The 19666-nt window shown below is 34.7% G+C and overlaps 1 protein-coding gene across 4 annotated transcripts in view; it reads left to right on the top strand.

Annotated features, from left to right (window-relative positions):
• LOC102804534 (protogenin-like) overlaps nt 1–19666 on the top strand; it is a 109391-nt gene that overhangs the window by 55913 nt on the left and 33812 nt on the right. For all 4 annotated transcript variants that reach the window (XM_085495303.1, XM_085495306.1, XM_085495305.1 and 1 more), the window contains exons 3-9: nt 9633–9774; nt 12034–12326; nt 12836–12994; nt 13534–13824; nt 14271–14414; nt 16972–17139; nt 18324–18629. In XM_085495303.1, the coding sequence (XP_085351429.1) occupies nt 9633–9774; nt 12034–12326; nt 12836–12994; nt 13534–13824; nt 14271–14414; nt 16972–17139; nt 18324–18629 (1503 nt within the window). The remainder of the gene's footprint in view (nt 1–9632; nt 9775–12033; nt 12327–12835; nt 12995–13533; nt 13825–14270; nt 14415–16971; nt 17140–18323; nt 18630–19666) is intronic.

Here is a 19666-nt window from a genome sequence, read left to right as displayed (position 1 = left end):
CTGTTGACCAAAAATAATGCGGGTCACCAAAAATAGTTTAGCTTATGTAATGATAAATTCAAATTGCATGTTTACGAGCTGAGATGATTGGTTCGGTGATTGATTTGAACTTGTTCTGTAATGAAGATTCTGATGGTGACTTTCCAATAGTTAAAAGCAGAGTGTTTTGTTTGCCATCTTGCATGAACTGTTGACCTCAAAGAAATATAAGCGGGTCAGGCTGAGAACAAAAAATATCTCTATTTCCTGTTCGGCACGCATCATTTTGAACTATGTGCCTCAGACGTTTGTTTTTCCTTCTAAAGCATTCAAAAATGCGCTTGTACCCGCACTTGTCTCAAATTCCCCGATTTTAGCTTAGTATTCCAAAACAACAAAAAATCGCCTTGCTGCCTCATTTTAAAATTTCCATGAAACGAGAAACAGAGAATTTTTTTTCCCTGGTTTCACCAAAACGTTACAGCTTATGATAATATAATGACATGTTAGAATAAAATCAGCTGATGGGTTCGGCGATTGATATGGGTATAATAAAATGGGTTCCACTCACTGCAGAGCTTCACAGTGTGTCTAAAATGGGTATTATTGTGGCTGTGATTTGGCTCGAAGTATAGCCACTATATACATGTTTCATGTCAGAATTGACATTTATTGAATTACGAAACGGTAAACATCGACATCGGCTTGAAACAACAACAAGAACAACAACAAATAATAATAATAACGATATAACAATGGCGCGAAGATCTCCAGTGTCACATGACACGAAACTCAAGTTGTGATAGGTCGGTTCTAAACCAATCACTGATCGCGATAATAACGTCATAAGGATATGATATAATATGAATACGAATAATCTAAACTAAACATCAAAGCTATTGCTGCACAGAAATAATACAGCAAATGGAATAATAATTATAGAAAACATTTTGATGTCTAGACAATTCAAATTAATTAACAAACACACCTATGATTTGCATCTCGCCCCGACAATTATCTACTTCAAAGCTCAGTGGAGGAATGTATAGGTGTTGAAATCGACATAGAACAGACTTTATATGGTTATGTGACCTCATTAATATGCATAAATAATATCTTAAGTACTGTTTCAGATAGAGATATGTAACTGGTGATATATCAATGTAATATGACTAATGTTTAGATGACTTTATATGATTATGTCACCTCATTAATATGCATAAATAATATCTTAAGTACTGTTTCAGATAGGGATATGTAACTGGTGATATATCAATGTAATATGACTAATGTTTAGATGACTTTATATGATTATGTCACCTCATTAATATGCATAAATAATATCTTAAGTACTGTTTCAGATAGGGATATGTAACTGGTGATATATCAATGTAATATGACTAATGTTTAGATGACTTTATATGGTTATGTCACCACATTAATATGCATAAATAATATCTTAAGTACTGTTTCAGATAGGGATATGTAACTGGTGATATATCAATGTAATATGACTAATGTTTAGATGACTTTATATGATTATGTCACCTCATTAATATGCATAAATAATATCTTAAGTACTGTTTCAGATAGGGATATGTAACTGGTGATATATCAATGTAATATGACTAATGTTTAGATGACTTTATATGATTATGTCACCTCATTAATATGCATAAATAATATCTTAAGTACTGTTTCAGATAGGGATATGTAACTGGTGATATATCAATGTAATATGACTAATGTTTAGATGACTTTATATGATTATGTCACCTCATTAATATGCATAAATAATATCTTAAGTACTGTTTCAGATAGGGATATGTAACTGGTGATATATCAATGTAATATGACTAATGTTTAGATGACTTTATATGATTATGTCACCTCATTAATATGCATAAATAATATCTTAAGTACTGTTTCAGATAGGGATATGTAACTGGTGATATATCAATGTAATATGACTAATGTTTAGATGACTTTATATGGTTATGTCACCTCATTAATATGCATAAATAATATCTTAAGTACTGTTTCAGATAGGGATATGTAACTGGTGATATATCAATGTAATATGACTAATGTTTAGATGACTTTATATGGTTATGTGACCTCATTAATATGCATAAATAATATTTTAAGTACTGTTTCAAATAGGGACATGTAACTGATGATATATGACCAAAATATCAAGTCATCATATATGGTCATTATTTCATTAGATATTTATAATTTTTAAACCATAGCTTCTTGGAACCACTCTAATCATTGCTTGCAGTTATATTTTAAATGGTGTATTTGCTCGTATTACAAGCACATGTGCTTACTGTAAATATATCGTAAATATAGTATTCTCTATTCGTACTTCATGCCTCTAATTCCTTCAGTACACAGGAGTTCTTTCTAAGCTTTCTTTGATTTTCCATATTTATCGTTATTTGCTCATTATCTGTAATTTTGATTGATTAACCAAACTTGATTCAGTGAAAAAACACCAGGTTTGACTTAAAGCAGAGGAGTCGTCACCTTGCATGCGTCAGATGGCTATTGCGTGTCATTGTTTACAAACAAGCATCTACCCATCAGCCTTTGCGATTTTGTGTGTGTTGTTATCGTCGCTTAGGACTCAACTCCCGCGCGTGCGCAGGTGGACCCTCCCGCTTTAATTAACGTGGTTTAAATATTGTTTGGAACGAGCGGCTGAATCATGGTAAAATGGACCTATTATCGCCACATATCATGCATTGATAGTTTATCAACAGTTTTCCGGCGCGTGCGCAGGTGACCCTTCTGCTTTCATTGTGACAATAAAATCAAAATTCAGTATATTCATAATCTTCATGTACGATCTCAATAACATTACATTGTACAAAACTGCTCAGATTTACCATTTCTGCTTTATAAGACACTCCACTCGTATAAATATTTGAGTTGACTATGTATGCTTTAATCAGAACCAAAACATGCCAGCTACACTGGTGTTAACAGTGGGTTTTTTTCAAACAAAGTTAACATCAAGGGTGAAACGCCTGTACAATACCATAAACATACCATTCAGTTTCTTAATTTCACTATCTCGAAAATTCCTAAGTTAACACTTGTAGTTTCACTGTTGACCTGATCGTTTTTTACTGTTTGTATTTCTCAATTATACTCTAGTCTCTCTGTTTCAAAATTTTATTAAGAGTTTTAAACATGGAGGTAAATATCAATAAAATAGGTGTACATTCTCAATCTTTTTATTGTCACATTTGCAAGAAATATATGATACAACAATTTTACGTAAATATTTATTGTAATTTAAAATTTTTCGGGCATTAATTATGCAACTAGTATGCGCTACAATGCAACATGATGTCATTAATAGTCCCATAACAATGCTCCTCGCATTGTGTACATTTTGCCGAGTACTATTTCAGCTCTAAAGCTAGTACCTCTTCACCAATAGATCTAGTACCATTGTGTGCCATTGCCTTTTATACTGATCACTCATACTGTGTTGATTTCAACACCCATACGTACATGTACATGTATAGTGGATCTCAGGCATAAGGTACTAGCCAATGAAATGCTTAGTGGTTTACTATTGGTGTCATCCAATGTAATGATTAGTACATTTCTTTAGGGTTACGGTTCAATGCAATGTAATTAGGAAAAGGGTTCTGTTTATTACACAAATTTTAATGGATTTGTTTCTCAATTCATGAAGCCATCTAACTGATTCTTGTTTTGTTCCAAACGCAAGACTCTGCAAACAATGTTGAACTCTGTTTGTCCTTAAACAGACATGCAAATATAGATTGTATTACAGGTGATACGTTTTTATCACGTTTCCAAATATATACAGTCTCCAGATCTTTCTTGTTTTTGCCTTTGGGTGTAAATGCTCTTTCATTTTTACACGATTTCTACAAAAATATGTATTGTCTTTCGTTGAACAGCGTCTGACGTCTTGACATGTAAATGACCCTATTGAATATATTTGTCGTTGGCCATCCTGTATGAACTGTGTTGACCTAAAAAAAAGCGGGTCATCAAAAATAGTTCCGGCTTAAAACGTATATATGCTGACAATTTAAAATAAGCATGTTTTTAAGCTGAACTGATGGGTTCCAGTGATTGATTTGAACTTGTTCTGTAATAAACATTCCAATTGTGACTTTCCAACGTGATTTATTGTTATTAAAGTTAAGTTAAGAGAGTGCCTTTTTTTATGGCTGAGAAATCAGTGAGCTGTGAGAGTATTTTTATAGCATAATGGTTTATGTAGCTGGGTGAGAAGGATCAAGCGTGGTCGTTATCGGGAAAACAGGTTCAACTGGTGGTGATGCCGTTGCCAAACCATTCATGACTATTCTTTAAATATCATTATTTTCCCTGCTACATGTATTATTTTCTGTGATTATTTATTATTTTGAACCAAATAATTTCTCTCATCTGGTATTACCAATATTTTTTTCATATTACAGAATCATTTTATTTAACATTTTATTTTACAAAAAATCACTTTGGCAAGGTAAAAAAGTGAAAGAAAAGAAAACGTTTATTCATGCCTGTTTATTTTATAATATCGAGAACATGCATGGACAGAAAGGGATTGATTTATGTTTGCAGGATGTTCATTAGGCATGAGACATGTACAAAATTCCTTGAATCGTACAGGGTTTTTTATGGGTGACCGATTGTTCAACTCACTCTTCAATTGTAATGTCATCTGTGCACAACGATTGGTCGTGTTCCCTGGGTAGCGAGATTATCAAGAGTACGTGAACTGCTTTCTCATCGAAAGCATGTATTTTTGACTCCCATGTACGAGAGGGAAGCACGAAGTAGTAGTCTTTGCAGTTTGTGTGTGTGTGTGTGTTTTCCACTATTATCTCAAGAACAAATTATCAGATTTTAATGAAACATGGTACAGATATGATTAATTTATGGTTGAAATCAGTGCATATTAAATACCTAATTTGCATATTAATTAACCAATTTGAAGTATTTTCACATGTTTCTCACGTACTTTTCAACATATTTCAATGAAACTTGGTACATAAATTCTCTGGGATAATGAGCAAACCTGATTAGTTTTTAGTTGAAATCAGTGCATATTATTATCTAATTTGCATATTAATTATCCAGTTTTAAGCATTTTCACATGTACTTTACAACAGATTTCAATGAAACATGGTACATGGATGCCCTGGGATATTGCGCAGACCTGATTAGTTTTTGGTTGAAATCTTGTGCATATTAATTATCTAATTTGCATATTAATTTGCCAATTTTAGCCTTTTCACTTGCTTCTCATGTACCATACTACAGATTTTAATGAAACTTGGTACATAGATTCTCCGGGATAATGTGCAGACCTGATTAGTTTTTGTTGAAATTTTAACATGTTAATTATCTAATTGCATATTAATTAGTCAAATTCAAACTTGATACATAGATGCTCTTGTATTCTACATTTTCTTATTTACATGCATTTAATATCATTTGATGAAATTTATACCTGTATTGAGCAGCAATGACAAATAACTTGTTATAGAATTAACTACATTTATACTGTCTATGAAAAACAAAAACAGTTTCTTTCAGAGTAAATATGGTAATTTATTTTGAAATTCATGGGGACTGTATTATTTTATCATCTATTTCTTTCACATTTTCTGCTGACATTTAAGTTGTATTCTGACCAAATCATCGTTATCATCTATATGCCTAAGAAGAAATGTCAAACTTTCTTTTCACTGATAATATAGTCTTCTATATCCAACAGCTGGGTATATGGAAGGGCCTCCTCGTCTAGGAGTGGCACCCCTTTTTTCGTTTGGGATATTGCAGGGTTCGGTATATAAAGTAGGGCATAGGAAATAAGTGGTAAACAAGTAAAACTATAGTTCTACTGAGCTTTCATTGTGAGGAACCATGAAGTGCACAACTTGATTTATATACACCGTCTGTAAAATGTGACATTTCATTCATAAAATAGACAATACGCACAATGTTCACTGTCTGGTTTCACACAAAAGAGTCTCGTTGGCTTTGAATCAGTGTACCCCAGTAAGATGGTGCATCTGTAGTTTTCTTTGGGACTGAGCAGAGGTTGAATAGTTTACTGACTATCATACCATGTAATTCCTGCTGCTATAGCAGATGTTGAAATTGGCTTTCGGAGTGTGTCCTTTTGAACCGAGTTACATGTATATGTAATATATTTAGTATGTAAATCTAAATGGGCTTATCCTTAGGGGGGAGCTATGTCACAGAACGTCCTATGTTGCTAAGACGCGCACCACTCTACCATGTATGTCTATGGGCTCTGCATGAGCTGTTGTGGAACGCCATCAAAGAGCCGGTGAAAATAGCTAAATTTGAGAAAAAATACCAAGCTCAATTTTGAAGTAATCCTGAATAACCAAATTTATATATTTTACACACTCAGTGGTAATCTTGTTACACTGTTCAGGAGAGTCTCAACAACCATCCCAAAATACCGTTTTCTGAGTGTTTTTAGCCTTTGTTTTCACCGTAATGGTTGCTAGGCGGTGAAAATACCCGGATGTCCACCCAAAAGGATAATGTATTTATATTAGCTCCGCTGTCGACTTTGTTGAGCAGAGCTTATCATATGAGTGATTGTTCCTCGTCTGTGTCAACTTTTTACTTTTTCGACTTCTTCTTGAAAACTGCAAGTTCAATTGCTTTGATATTATATATATATATATATATGTGTGTACTACATGTGGACCTCTTTCAGATTTGTTCATTTTGTGATGGTATCTTCAATTCTCTAATTTTAATGAATATGTTGGTAAAAAGTGATATTTTTGACTTCTTGTTGAAAACCGCAAGTCTGATTGCTTTGATATTACATATATGGGTACTACATTTGGACCTCTGTCAGATTTGTTCATTTTGTGATGATATCTTCAATTCTCTAATTTTGATGAATATTTTTGTAATTTTTGGTAAAAAGTGATATTTTAGACTTCTTATTAAAAACCGTAAGTCCAATTGCTTTGATACTATACATATTGTTCATTTTCTAATGATAACTTCAGTTCTTTAATTGGAATGTGCATTGCTAACAGCGGAGCTATCTCAGTCAAGAAGCTGCTTATCATATTTTCAAATATCATATAAACATGATCTAAAAAAAATGTGCTTCCAAATCAGTGAGCACAAAATTATAGATAATATAGTGTCCCCTTCCCCATAAATATCCAAACATGGTAGTTAATTTGCATGATAATACAATCTAATTTGCATATTCATTAAACTTAACAGTAATTTCTTCTGTACGTTACTTAAGAGTTCACACATGCTTGTGAGATGATGTCTTTATGATAATGGAATACAAATATCTAAAAGTGTGCGATTGATACGATGTCAGCGATGTTGGTCTCTACCAGCTGTTCTTTTTCTAAAAAAAACCTGTTGGTCGCTGGTGTGTAGTTGCCTTTAATTTTTTGAAAAATTACATTTTTTGGTGGTCTTGTATCAGATTTGTGCATCTTAAATTCTATATTTTTGATGACTATTTTTTCAGTTGAAAAAATGGGTTGTATTGCCATCTTAACTCCCATGTGGGTGAAGCCCACAAGAGAGGCAATGAGTTTGGTCTGTCTGTCTGTCTGTGTAAGCAAAAACTTCAAATTTATTATATGATTAGTTTCAGGTCCATGCATACATATTAATTAGATAATTTGCATATTAAATTGCTAATTTGCATACTATCTCATTTCAGCCTATGTGAGCAAAATCTCAAAAACTTTGAGTAGATTTTGATAAAATTTAGTACATAGGTACCTTAGGGTAATGAGCAGGCATGATTTGTTTCAGGGTCATATCCATGCATATTAAATAACTAATTTACATATTAATTATCTCATTTCAGTATGTTTATGCAAAATCTTAAAAACTTCTCCATGGATTTTGATCACATTTAGTATGTAGGTACCTTGGAGTAATGTGCAGGCATGATTAGTTTTGGAGCCTCCCATGTCTGCATATTAAGTGGGTAATTTGCATTTTCTTACAGTGTGTAAGCAAAATCTCAAAAACTTTGATCAAATTTGCTATATATTGGTGCTGAATATCTGCTGACTAATGAACCTAATCGCTAAGGGACGACGTCAAAAGATCGATGTCGGATAAAAAACTTAATTCCTTTAGTTTTTTTCACCCCCCCCCCCCCCACTGAAACTTAATTTATAAATATTGATCATGGCGTCAGACTACATTCACCATTAAATACAAATTGATAATCGGACAGTAGTATGGCATAGCACTTAGTTGTAATAATGAAGGGGAATATACGCATGCGCAAACTACTTTTCTGGGTTCTACGCATGCTCTAGGTCCATGCCCTGAAATTGACCTCATTTGACGCACATATTTACGCTTGGACCAAACCATTTTCTTGTCTTGGATGTGTTTTATTTTCATTTTCTCTTATTTTTGTCTATGATTGGATAGACAAAAAACGAACTACAAATACTCAAAGATTTTTTTGACTTCATTAAAAAATAAAATCGTTTTTGTAGGATGGAAAATTTTTGAGGTCAAAACCCCCTCACCCCCAAACTAAAGCAAATAAGTTTTTTTATCCGACATAGATCTTTTGACGTCGTCCCTAATGTCATTGCTCAGTCACTGACTGTTTGGAACCACCATTTATTCAGCTGGAATTTTCTTTAAAATAGGTACAATATTTACTATCAAGAAAGGCAAAAAGCGATTGAGGTGTTCCCTGATCAGTGAGCATTGTCAAATCGGTATATTGACCTTATATTTCTAACGCTGACGCTGCGATCAATCTAAGAAAGGCTGATTCACCGTTGAGGTTTGTCAGCGCTTTCTCGGAGAATCACCTGTAATTCATGAACAAGGTGTCTTGTATAACTTGGGTTGAGTTATCTTCATGTCAACAGGGAAAACAAACATGTCACATACCAACAGATAATAGCATTGTAAAACAGGAATTACAGACAACGACAAATTGCTGCAAAAAAAGCTGTTGACCCTGGATGACCTCATTTGACCTCATTAAAATGCATGAATATCTTATCTGCAGCACTATTGCAGATATTGCACACTCAACCAGTGCTTTATTGAAGACATTAAGCATATGATCTGATCATATATGGTCATGTAACCTCATTAAAATGCATAAATATCTTATCTGGAGCACTATTGCAGATAGAGACACTCAACCACTGCTTTAATGAAGACATTATGATCTGATCGTATATGGTCATGTGACTTCATTAAAATGCATAAATATCTTATCTGGAGCACGATTGCAGATAGAGACACTCAACCAGTGCTTTATTGAAGACATTATGTTCTGATCATATATGGTCATGTGACCTCATTAAAATGCATAAATATCTTATCTGGAGCACTATTGCAGATAGAGACACTCAACCAGTGCTTGTAATAAAGTTCTTCTATCTCTTGATCGTTTTCTTGTTCGGATCAACAAAAATAAACATTAATTGTGGTCCTCTGTATCAGTATGCAAAATTGTAAGAAAAAAATGCTTGGTATAAAGATTTCAAACAGATGAGATATTTTTTTTTTTTGCCTTATCAATTAAATAGAAACTCAAGTCTGACAACATAATTTTATGTGTTTTATAATTTTAGCTATGTCTAGGTTTCTAGAAGATCCTCAGCCAGTTACAGCAAGTTTAAAGGGTGTTGCAAGATTTAGATGTTATTTAGACTCAATACCTCAAGCAGATATTTCATGGGAAAAGGACAGGCTTCCAATTCCCTTTAACAACAGGCAAGTTTTTATTCATTTATTTATTTTATATATACTCGAAGTGCTTTGAGTTTTATTCCAAAATTTACAGCTAACTTACAGTAATGCACTACTCAATGTGGCAAGGAAACTGTGGACAGAAACACTGAACAGTTTCCTCTGATTGGTTGCCATCCTTGAAATGCCCCTAGCTGCAGGGTTCTCCACGAGGGGTTTTTACAGGGCGCCGCGCCCTGTTATCTGAAATTGGCGCCCTGTTTAAATTGTCAGCGCCCTGTTATATTTCCTGTGCGCCCTGCATGGTCCCATACAAAGAATTGTTTACAAAACAGGCCAACACTCATTGTCTTCCGAAGATGATTCATCGTGCTCAGGGTAACTGGTTCATTGTTTTAAGGTGCAACTGTGAAAATTCCGGTTTGTTATCGTAGCAGGTCACCGTGAGGTGATAACACCACCAAACAAAAAGTTACAAGTTGTTTCAACACGATTAAAAATGAACATGTGGCCCAGAAAAGTGCATTACCGTGCCCATATTTTTACTGCCAGGGTGACGTCAAATATATAAAATTGTTATCGGTAAAACCATTCGTTAAACATAAGGTCTATGGTTAAACCCAAGTTCACGCCGTGACTAGGTAGCGGCAACATCGTCACCGCCGAGTGGAACAAAGGCAGCAACTGGGCAGCTATGCACTTGCATGATCGGTAAACGACCAGCGCAGCCGACGTACCATCACAGACATTGCTGATCACCAAGAAGTCCACACGAATGCTTGCTTGAACATGTAAATGTTTACATTTAAATGTCACTATTTAAAGTTGAATTTTCTTTAAATCACGATTTAAAAACCCCGGTAAAACGGCCATGCTTTCAACTCGCATCATAAGTGGAAGAAATAAATTTACTTGTGTTCTTTTGGAACAAATATTCTGATTGGTTGTTTTTCGCGTCAATGCGTGGCTTTGGCCAATCAAAAGCATCGTTGCATAGTATCAGGGTGCACACAGTAAAATGAACTGTTTCCGGGTCATAGATGTTTTCAACGAAGCAGACATCAACAAACTTTCGATTCGAATGAAAATTATTCTTTTAAATATGTATTTTGTTTTTTTTATACCTAATTCTATTATTTTTGATAGTAACTGTTAACTGCAGATCGAAAATCTTCTATTGTGTATATTTTATTTCGTTTGATCACCTTGGTTTTTGGTGCCATTCATGCAAGTTTTTTAATGAACCAATTGCGAACGTTTGTGCGACATATATTTTATTTTGCTTCGTCCAAATAAATATAAATCATCAATATAAATTTTTGCTAATAATTAAATAAAGCATGTATGTATCTATTTGGGAAAATAAATTAACAAACTTGTTACGTTTTTTTCTGGACGCGATCATTACTTGTAAACAACTGATGTCGCCGCTTGAGGAATCGTGCAGCTAAAATCAGCTGATTGTACGTGCTGACGTTTACTTAATAATAGCTCTTCAAAATTCCTATTCATTTTGTAATAATAAATATATATTATGCATATGTAATAATATGTAGATTAATAGATTTTTTGGTTTCTATTTTTCAACATCCTTGCCAATGATGCACGTTACAAATGTGCCACGCCCACTTCACATTGGCGCGCCCTGTTTAATTTTCAAACCGTGGAGAACCCTGAGCTGGGCAAGTGGTCAAGTCTTTTCACCGCTAAGAAGGGCAAACCTGTAATCTGCTTGATGCTGATGATGTCATTTCTATAAATAGATCACCAGCGTTATTTTGTAAGGAAAAACAATACAGATGACACAGGTGGTAGTTTCTTAGATACAATTTCACTATCAAGAATGACAAATATCAGTTGAGGTGTTCTGTGAAGCCATGTAGTGGGAAAATGCTTCCGTCTGTAAATCACAAAGTTTTCACCACCATTTCCTTCTTTTCATCACAAATTTATAGTCTGCAATTTCCTTCAGAAGATTGAGAGAAAAATAGCGCAATTTTTTGAGTAAAACTGAAAATTTACTCAAATTTTGTCTGTTGGCTCCAAAATTGAAGGTCATTTCCAAAAATATTGAAGAATATAAGAAAAAATACAGAAAAATTTGTATGAAAAAGTCCGGTGGTGAAAAGGTTGAGGCATTTTGGTTGTGTAAATAAAATCATTCTAAAAAAAAATTTTTACAACATTAATTTTGACAATTTAAAAAAAATTGTTTTGCGATATCATATCTTTTTCACGACGTGTACACAATGTAAAAATAATCAACTTAATTCTTGTTTTCAGATTTGTTGTTTTACCCTCAGGAGTTCTTCAAATTCACGATATTCAGGAAAGCGATGCCGCAAATTATAGATGCATCGCTGTAAATATCGCCAACAAAAGGAGAAGTGCGGAAGCCCCACTGACAGTGCAGTCAACAATACCATTACTTGATGACGTGGATGATATGAGAAAACCCAGATTGGTGTCCAGATCAGGCAGCACACAGGCTCTTGCTGGAAAAACAGTTATATTAGAGTGTTTATTTGAAAGGTATTCTCTGCAGGATACCCCACCAGAGGTCACTTGGACCAGAGGTAAGACAGAGTGGAGTTCTTCAACAATTGCATTTTCAACTTCTTCTTGAGAACTACCATCTCAATTGCTTTCAAATTGATACTTGGTACCTTAGGTGGACCTCTGTTAGATTTGTTCATTTCCTGCCGATATCATCAATTCTTTATTTTGGGCAAATATTTCTGTAATTTTTGGTAAAAAATTATATTTCAGATTGCTTCTTGAACACTACCAACCTGATCGCTTTGATATTTGAGGTGTACAATATTTTTGAGCTATTTCGACTGTCACATCATTTGTTTTCATTTGCATTGATTTTAGAAATGTACATTTGTCTGACACTTTTGTGATTATCTTGCTATTTGCATGACTTCAAATGGAATTTTTTTCTCATATCACAACAGTTACGTACCCTTAAATTATGAGCCCTTGATTGTGCTTATTATAGCGTATATTCGACCAGTAGCACTTATAGGTGGTTGAAACTCGTGACATCGAGAAAAAAAGTTATGTGTTTGTTTTTTTGCAGGAGGACAGCTGTTGTATACAAATAAATATAGTGTATATGGGAGAAGCAACTTAAGGATCTCAGATTTAGTAGTGTTTGACAGTGGTACTTATGTTTGCACTGCAAGAAATGTGGAAACAAATGGAATTGTGTCTGTTAATATTTATCTTAATGTCCAAGGTATGTTTGCTTTTAGTTATTAAACAAAAATGACTCATATTTAGTTTTTTGCAAGTTTATGATATTTTTTTCAGGTAATTACAATCAAACCTGTGTTAACGTTCATCCTTGGACTTCTTAATTGCTTTCTAAAACAATTAAAATGAGGCAGCACTGCAAAAATCACAAAAGGGGTTTCACAAAAAATGATCGTTATCGACTGTGAGTTATTACCATTGAAATAGAAGTTCATTTTCTAATGATATCTTTAGTCCTTTAATTGAAATGTGCATTGCTAACAGTGGATCTATCTCAGCCGAGAGGCTGCTTGTTATACTAGTGTCTCAGTTGGTTGTACTGTGTAGTCCTCTTCCATTGCCAAATAAGGATTGTTTTTAATGATTATGATTTGAAACTTAATTGCTAATTTGTAAAATTCCAGAAATTCCATAATGATCTTTGATGATTGTGTTTATAACAAAACTCAATCTCCTTCAATTTTCAATTTTATTCTTCCCAGAATTGAAAATACTTCACTGATACTTTATTTGCTCTTCCAGCTCCTCCTACTTTGGACATGGTTCCTAACGGAGTTACAAGACCACGTGCGAGTACCGCTCGATTTACATGTATCTGTACAGTGGACAGCAAACCCACACCAACCATAACGTGGTTGAAAGACGGCAGGAAAATTGACATAAGCGGCCGTTTCAATATCATTTATGACGGTTTAGTGATTGTCAATGTGCAAAAAAATACTGGAAATGAAACTGATGAAGGCCTATATCAATGTATTGCCGAGAATATGTATGGTAGAGCCCAAGCTAGTGCTCGATTGATAATAGAAGTTGGTAGGTTGCCATTATTATTCTTTTTTGTTTCATAGAGAATTAAAGATTTTTAGTAAATTAAAACATGGAAAAGAATGCATTCCAGGATAACTAGATTTAACGCAATGTACGACCATCTTCGCCAGCCATGTTTCATATATTTGACCATAGCTTCACCACTATACCCTAAGGTCATTTTGCTCAGCCAGTTTCTTTTTAATGTTTGTCCTCTTTGGCAAGTTGACATCTCACCCCTTTATTTTGTATTGTCTTAAGCTATGCCGACTCTAATTGTCAGATGCGCATGCTTTACAAACAAGCGTCTACCCATGAGCCTTTGCATTTTAGCGTGTGCTGTTATCGTCACTTGGAACTAAATTCCTGCACATGCTCAGGTGACAACCCTCCCACTTTAATGTATTCGTGTAACCAATTAATAAACTTATAAAATAAAATTGTTTTTGCAGCTGAAAATAGCCCCAACCCTCCTAGGAATGTTGCAGCTACTGTGTTATCGAGTACAAGTGTCAATGTAACGTGGCAGGCACCCATCATGAATATTACTGTTGATATTCTTACATATACAATTCACTATCAGTTAATGGAGAAAAGTAAGTTGTGGTGTTATATATCTAGCATTTATTTCAAAAGTATGCACTCAGGCAGTACAGGAATGCATCATCAACCTCGGCTACATTTTGGTGATGATCCATACATACTGTACTCATCCATGCTCGACTAAGCGCCCATCCCTCACTTTTGGGCCATTTCTGTTTTCGGGTTCATGTTTGGTTAAGCACCCATCTCTTCCAAAATGCTGTCTGTTTTGACTTTTACTTTTTGCCGAAATCAATTCTAACAGATTTACATTCATAATTCACTTCCGCATTGCGTTACCAAAATGCCTTCAGGAATTCGATACAACATAATATGGTAGTAACAGACTTGACCTATCAGGTTAAAGGACGATGCTGCATGTCTTTTAGTCGTTCTTCAGAGCGGAGTGCTTGACTAAGCACCCCCCTAAGCTGGGCACTAAGTTGGATGAGTATGGTACTTTGTGGTCTTCTTGTAATATAATATCATCAATACAAAATATATCGATTGTGTAGTAGTTGGCATGGGATTTGTGGACAGTAGACGTTTAAATTTCAAATTCTTCATGGGTTTGAACTAAATGAAAAGTCCTGCTAACTTGAGATGCATTCAAGGGGAGGTCAGTATTTTGTAGTCCGCCATCTTGATTATCTATCAAAGGATTGTGGGTAAAGTGTGACATCATATCCACTGTTGTAAAAAACTGAGAAAATACTTTTATCTATAACATGAGAAATACTGATGCAAATTAGTTCAAATTTCCGGTGTGCATTTCACTCATGTATATAATTATTGTAATGGAAATTATAATGTTACAAACATAAACATAAAATAAATAAAAATTTTTATTTTGGTCATTAAAAATGGAATGACACTTTTTTGTCCTCTTTTTGTGGTCAACAGGTTATATGTCACCTGTATAACCTTGCATCAATAAATTGTATGAAAATATGAATTGAGCGTTTGGTAGAAAAACATAAAAATGGATATTTTCAATTCTGTTGCCATGACAACTATTTTTATGCATTTTTGGAATTGGTACATGTATACTACCATGTTCTAAACTTTCAACCAATCTGACGTCCAACTTTTGAAGTTATAGATGAAATCATTTTCTCGCATGTCATGATGTCATATTTTACCCATAATCCTTTGCTGAAAAATCAAAATGGTGGACTACATAAACTGATGAAAAGTGATATAAAAAAAACTGTAAATTGCATTTTCTCACATCTTTCATCTGGGAGCATAATGTTGTTAGCCCTGAATTTGCCTTTCACTGTTGCATTTGGTGTTCATTGGTTAAAGTCTTTGTGTTCCATTAAGACTGGTTGACATTATGATATTGCATTAAATGGCACAATGCCAATAGGTTAGAACAATGGCTCTGTGTCATACCTAAGAAAGCTATTAAACTTGCTTACGAAAATGACGGGGGATGCCTGACGACATAGAATGTCTATAACTACCACCTTTACTCTTGATTTTCATGTGGCTAACCCCCACTTAATAGGTGATTTTCCGAACAATTGCGAGATCTCGCAAGATGCATGAAAGACGCGCGTCGAACGTCTGCCGCAAAAATCGAACGATTTGATTTTGAACTAGAATTTCTTTATTTCGCAGCTTACATTGACTGGCCGATCTTCGACAGAGGAATATTGCTTCTGAATACCCTTACTTCATCAAAATTGCCTATCATCAAATGTGAACAGCACATTATTAAGCATGGAAATGTCCCCGAAATACTTTCGCGTTTGTCGAATCCCACGCGATGTTTGACGCGACTACGACGCTATGACCTTTGTTTGTCCTGTTTTTACGTTCGATTTCACGCATAACGCGTGATTCTCACAGTGTACGGAAAATGGTCTATTAAAAACACTGTTTAATAGCTAGCTAACAATCTGGTTATTTACCCTTTAATAGTAAGATGCAATGATTCTATCTTGGAGTTTCTGATGATTTGGGTTTAATACTCTGAAAAGTTGACATTAAACAAACAGAAGCATATGCATCATGCTCGATTCAGACATGGTATCTGATCTGCATGGATGTCAGGCATGGTTTTTAATACCTTACCCATAACATTGTATGGGAAGCGATAGATATATTGAATGAAGAGAAAATATCTGTCATCCTTGTAGTTGTAGTTTGTAGATGCCACCATAAAACCCTTTTTTGTGATAACAATAACTCAAACAGTTTTTATCTAATCTCTTTAAAATGTTGATATTGTGTTAACCAGTTTTGTATCCTGACCTAGTTCTATTTTGGTATGTGAAAACTGAAGAAATTTCACTCAAAATTGTATTATTTTTGTAGTTGCAAGAACCCAAACAACTTTCATCTGATTGTCTTTAAACTTACCAGTCACTGTCTCTTAAATGTCAAACAAGCTCAATTTTGGTATTATGAGCATATTAATTAAAATATGAAATAATAATTAAAATTTGGCTAAAATGAAACATTTAAATGAAGACATTTATGCTGCTGATAATGAGAATTTACTCTAAGGTTTGTAAATTAGATAATACACTAACCTGTTATGTATCTTTTTTTGGTTTTTAGACAGTCGGGAGTCAGATATTATAGCGGATGAGTTTGACAATCGAGGAGGAAATCTTGTCATAGAGGATCTCTCACCATTCAGTAGTTATATGTGTTATGTGTTAGCGTACACAAGTCGTGGCATCAGTCCATCCTCGGAGCTTGTGTATTTCAAGATGCTGGAAGATGGTATGTATGGATGATTTGTCTTGTGGTTTCTGAGGTTTAAAATTTCAAGCACTGTTATACATGCTTCATTTTGCTAAAATGAAGAGGCTAATTGAAAAATGGGTTTTTGATGTCCAAATTTTGTATTTTTGCTTAATTGGTTTGCATTTAGTAACACTGAAAAAGGATGGATAAATACTCACAAATATTTTGAGATCACCATGACATTTCTATAAATAGGGTGAGGGTGAATGTAGATAGTGCTCTGCTCATATTCAGACGTGTTCGACAGCAACGGCAGCCTATGTGAGTCCCACAAGTCAATGACTTATTTATGGATGTAAACTGAGAGCTAATACCTTGCCAGTCATTAACAGTGAATTACTTTAAGATCAGGCTACAAAAAATGTCCCATTTGCCACTAATGCCTCTAACAAAAAATTAAATCATGATTTTTTTGTTGACGAAGTGATCCTCATTTTATCCTCTGAAAGTAAACTCTGTTACCAAATAGATTCTCCCAACTTTTTTTTGGATTTTTTTAAAAAAAACTGCACAACAGACATTATTGGTAGATAAAATATCAAAATGTACAGAGTATACATTTGTAACTCTTGACATCACAAAATCTTGGACGAATCAGTTCCGGGTTTTGACACAAGTATCTCCCAAGAATGACACATTTATCATGTTGGTGTCAACTTAACATTTTATACTTATTCATGAAAACGGCAAGCCCAATTGCTTTCATATTTTGTATGTAGACACCTTAAGTGGATTTTTTATCTAATTTTAGAGAATATATTTGTTATTTTTAGTAAAAATTTGCTATTTTCAACTACACAGTGGGGCTATATCAGTCAACAGACTGCTTGTTTTTCTTGCAAAATTGATTACTGCACAAGCATATGCAAATATACAAAATGTAATTTAAACAAAAAAGTTATTATCAAGACTATTGCAGATCGTTTGCCTAGTAACACTAACTATAGAAATATTCAATTGCAAAAGCAAAACACACTCAACAAATTAACTATACTGAATCGCTTCTCATAGATGCTTTGACCAATCTTATTTGTTGCTAAGACAACAATACATGATGTCATGTGTATGTCAGTTTGCTTTTTGATCAAATCAAATATGGTCGATTGGCAGCCATTTTTAGTTTTTGGGTCTTATAATTATGTTTTTTTTTCTACATTTAGTTCCTAGTGTAGCACCAACATTCACGTTGTCTAGTAACAGTCCGAACATCATCCTGATATACTGGGAATCCATACCCAGTGAGAACAGAAATGGCATCATCGTGTCTTACAAAATCTTCTACAGAAATGAAGCCACAACAGAGCAATCTGTAGTAGAATTGGACAGTAATTTAAATTATTACTTACTCAATAATCTTGATGGCAATACGTTATACCATATCGCTATGTCTGCGTCTACCAATGTTGGCGAGGGTGTAAAATCCGAATGGAGTTCAAGAACTACAGCAGCCAATCCGGATCCTACAAGTAAATGACTTGTTTATTTATTGTTTATAGATTTGTACATACATTGGACAATATGGGACCTTGATGCACATCATTTTGTTTTTGAGATCGAATTCAAAATGTCCGACTGGTGACCATTTTGTTTTAATTAACCACTGCAATTCTAATGCCATATCTCTGACATGCTTTGATTGATAATGTTCAAATTTTATAATTCAGTCTCTGTTCGTCTGTCTGGAGTCATATTTCAAAACCCTGTGCACCAAATCTGTTCATTCTTTGCATGTGCCTAGTTCTTTATCTGGGACATATGCACATGCAATTGTTTACGATTCAATCAAAGTTGGCTGACTGGCAGCCATTTTGTTTTTTGAAAATGTGGTATCTTATGCATGCTTTGTCAGTTTTTGTTCAAATCTGATACTTACATTATACATGTAAGAATACATGTCTATGAAGATTTGTTTCATGATCGGATGGCCGACTGGCAGCCATTGTATTTTTTGAAAATAAGGTAACCAGTGAATATATTATTGGGATCAGCAAGTCACCGTCATGCTTCCACTGGGTCCGCGGGAGTCACATTGACTTTCACTGGGTCCGAGGGCGTCACAGTGCCTTTCACTGGGTCCTAGGGAGTCACAGTGACTTTCACTGGATCCGAGGGAGTCACAGTGACTTTCACTGGGTCCGAGTGAATCACAACGACTTTCACTGGGTCCGATGGAGTCACATTGACTTTCACTGGGTCCGAGGGAGTCACAGTGACTTTCACTAGGTCCTAGGTGGTCACAGTGGCTTTCACTGGGGTCGTAGGTAGTCACAGTGACTTTCACTGGGTCCAAATGAATCACATTAACTTTCACTGGGTCTTAGGGAATTACAGCGACTTTCACCGGGTCTTAAGGAATCACAGCGACTTACACTGGGTTCTATGAGTCATCGTGACTTTCATTGGGCCCTAGAGAATCACAGCGACTTTCACTGGGTTCGAGGGTGTCACAGTGACTTTCACTGGGTCCGAGGGCGTCACAGTGCCTTTCACTGGGTCCTAGGGA

The sequence above is a fragment of the Saccoglossus kowalevskii genome, chromosome 21 (assembly GCF_978046115.1).
Source record: "Saccoglossus kowalevskii chromosome 21, keSacKowa6.1, whole genome shotgun sequence".
Lineage (NCBI taxonomy): Eukaryota > Metazoa > Hemichordata > Enteropneusta > Harrimaniidae > Saccoglossus > Saccoglossus kowalevskii.
Note: the sequence above shows the minus strand (reverse complement) of the source record. Positions and strands in the feature narration are given on the sequence as shown.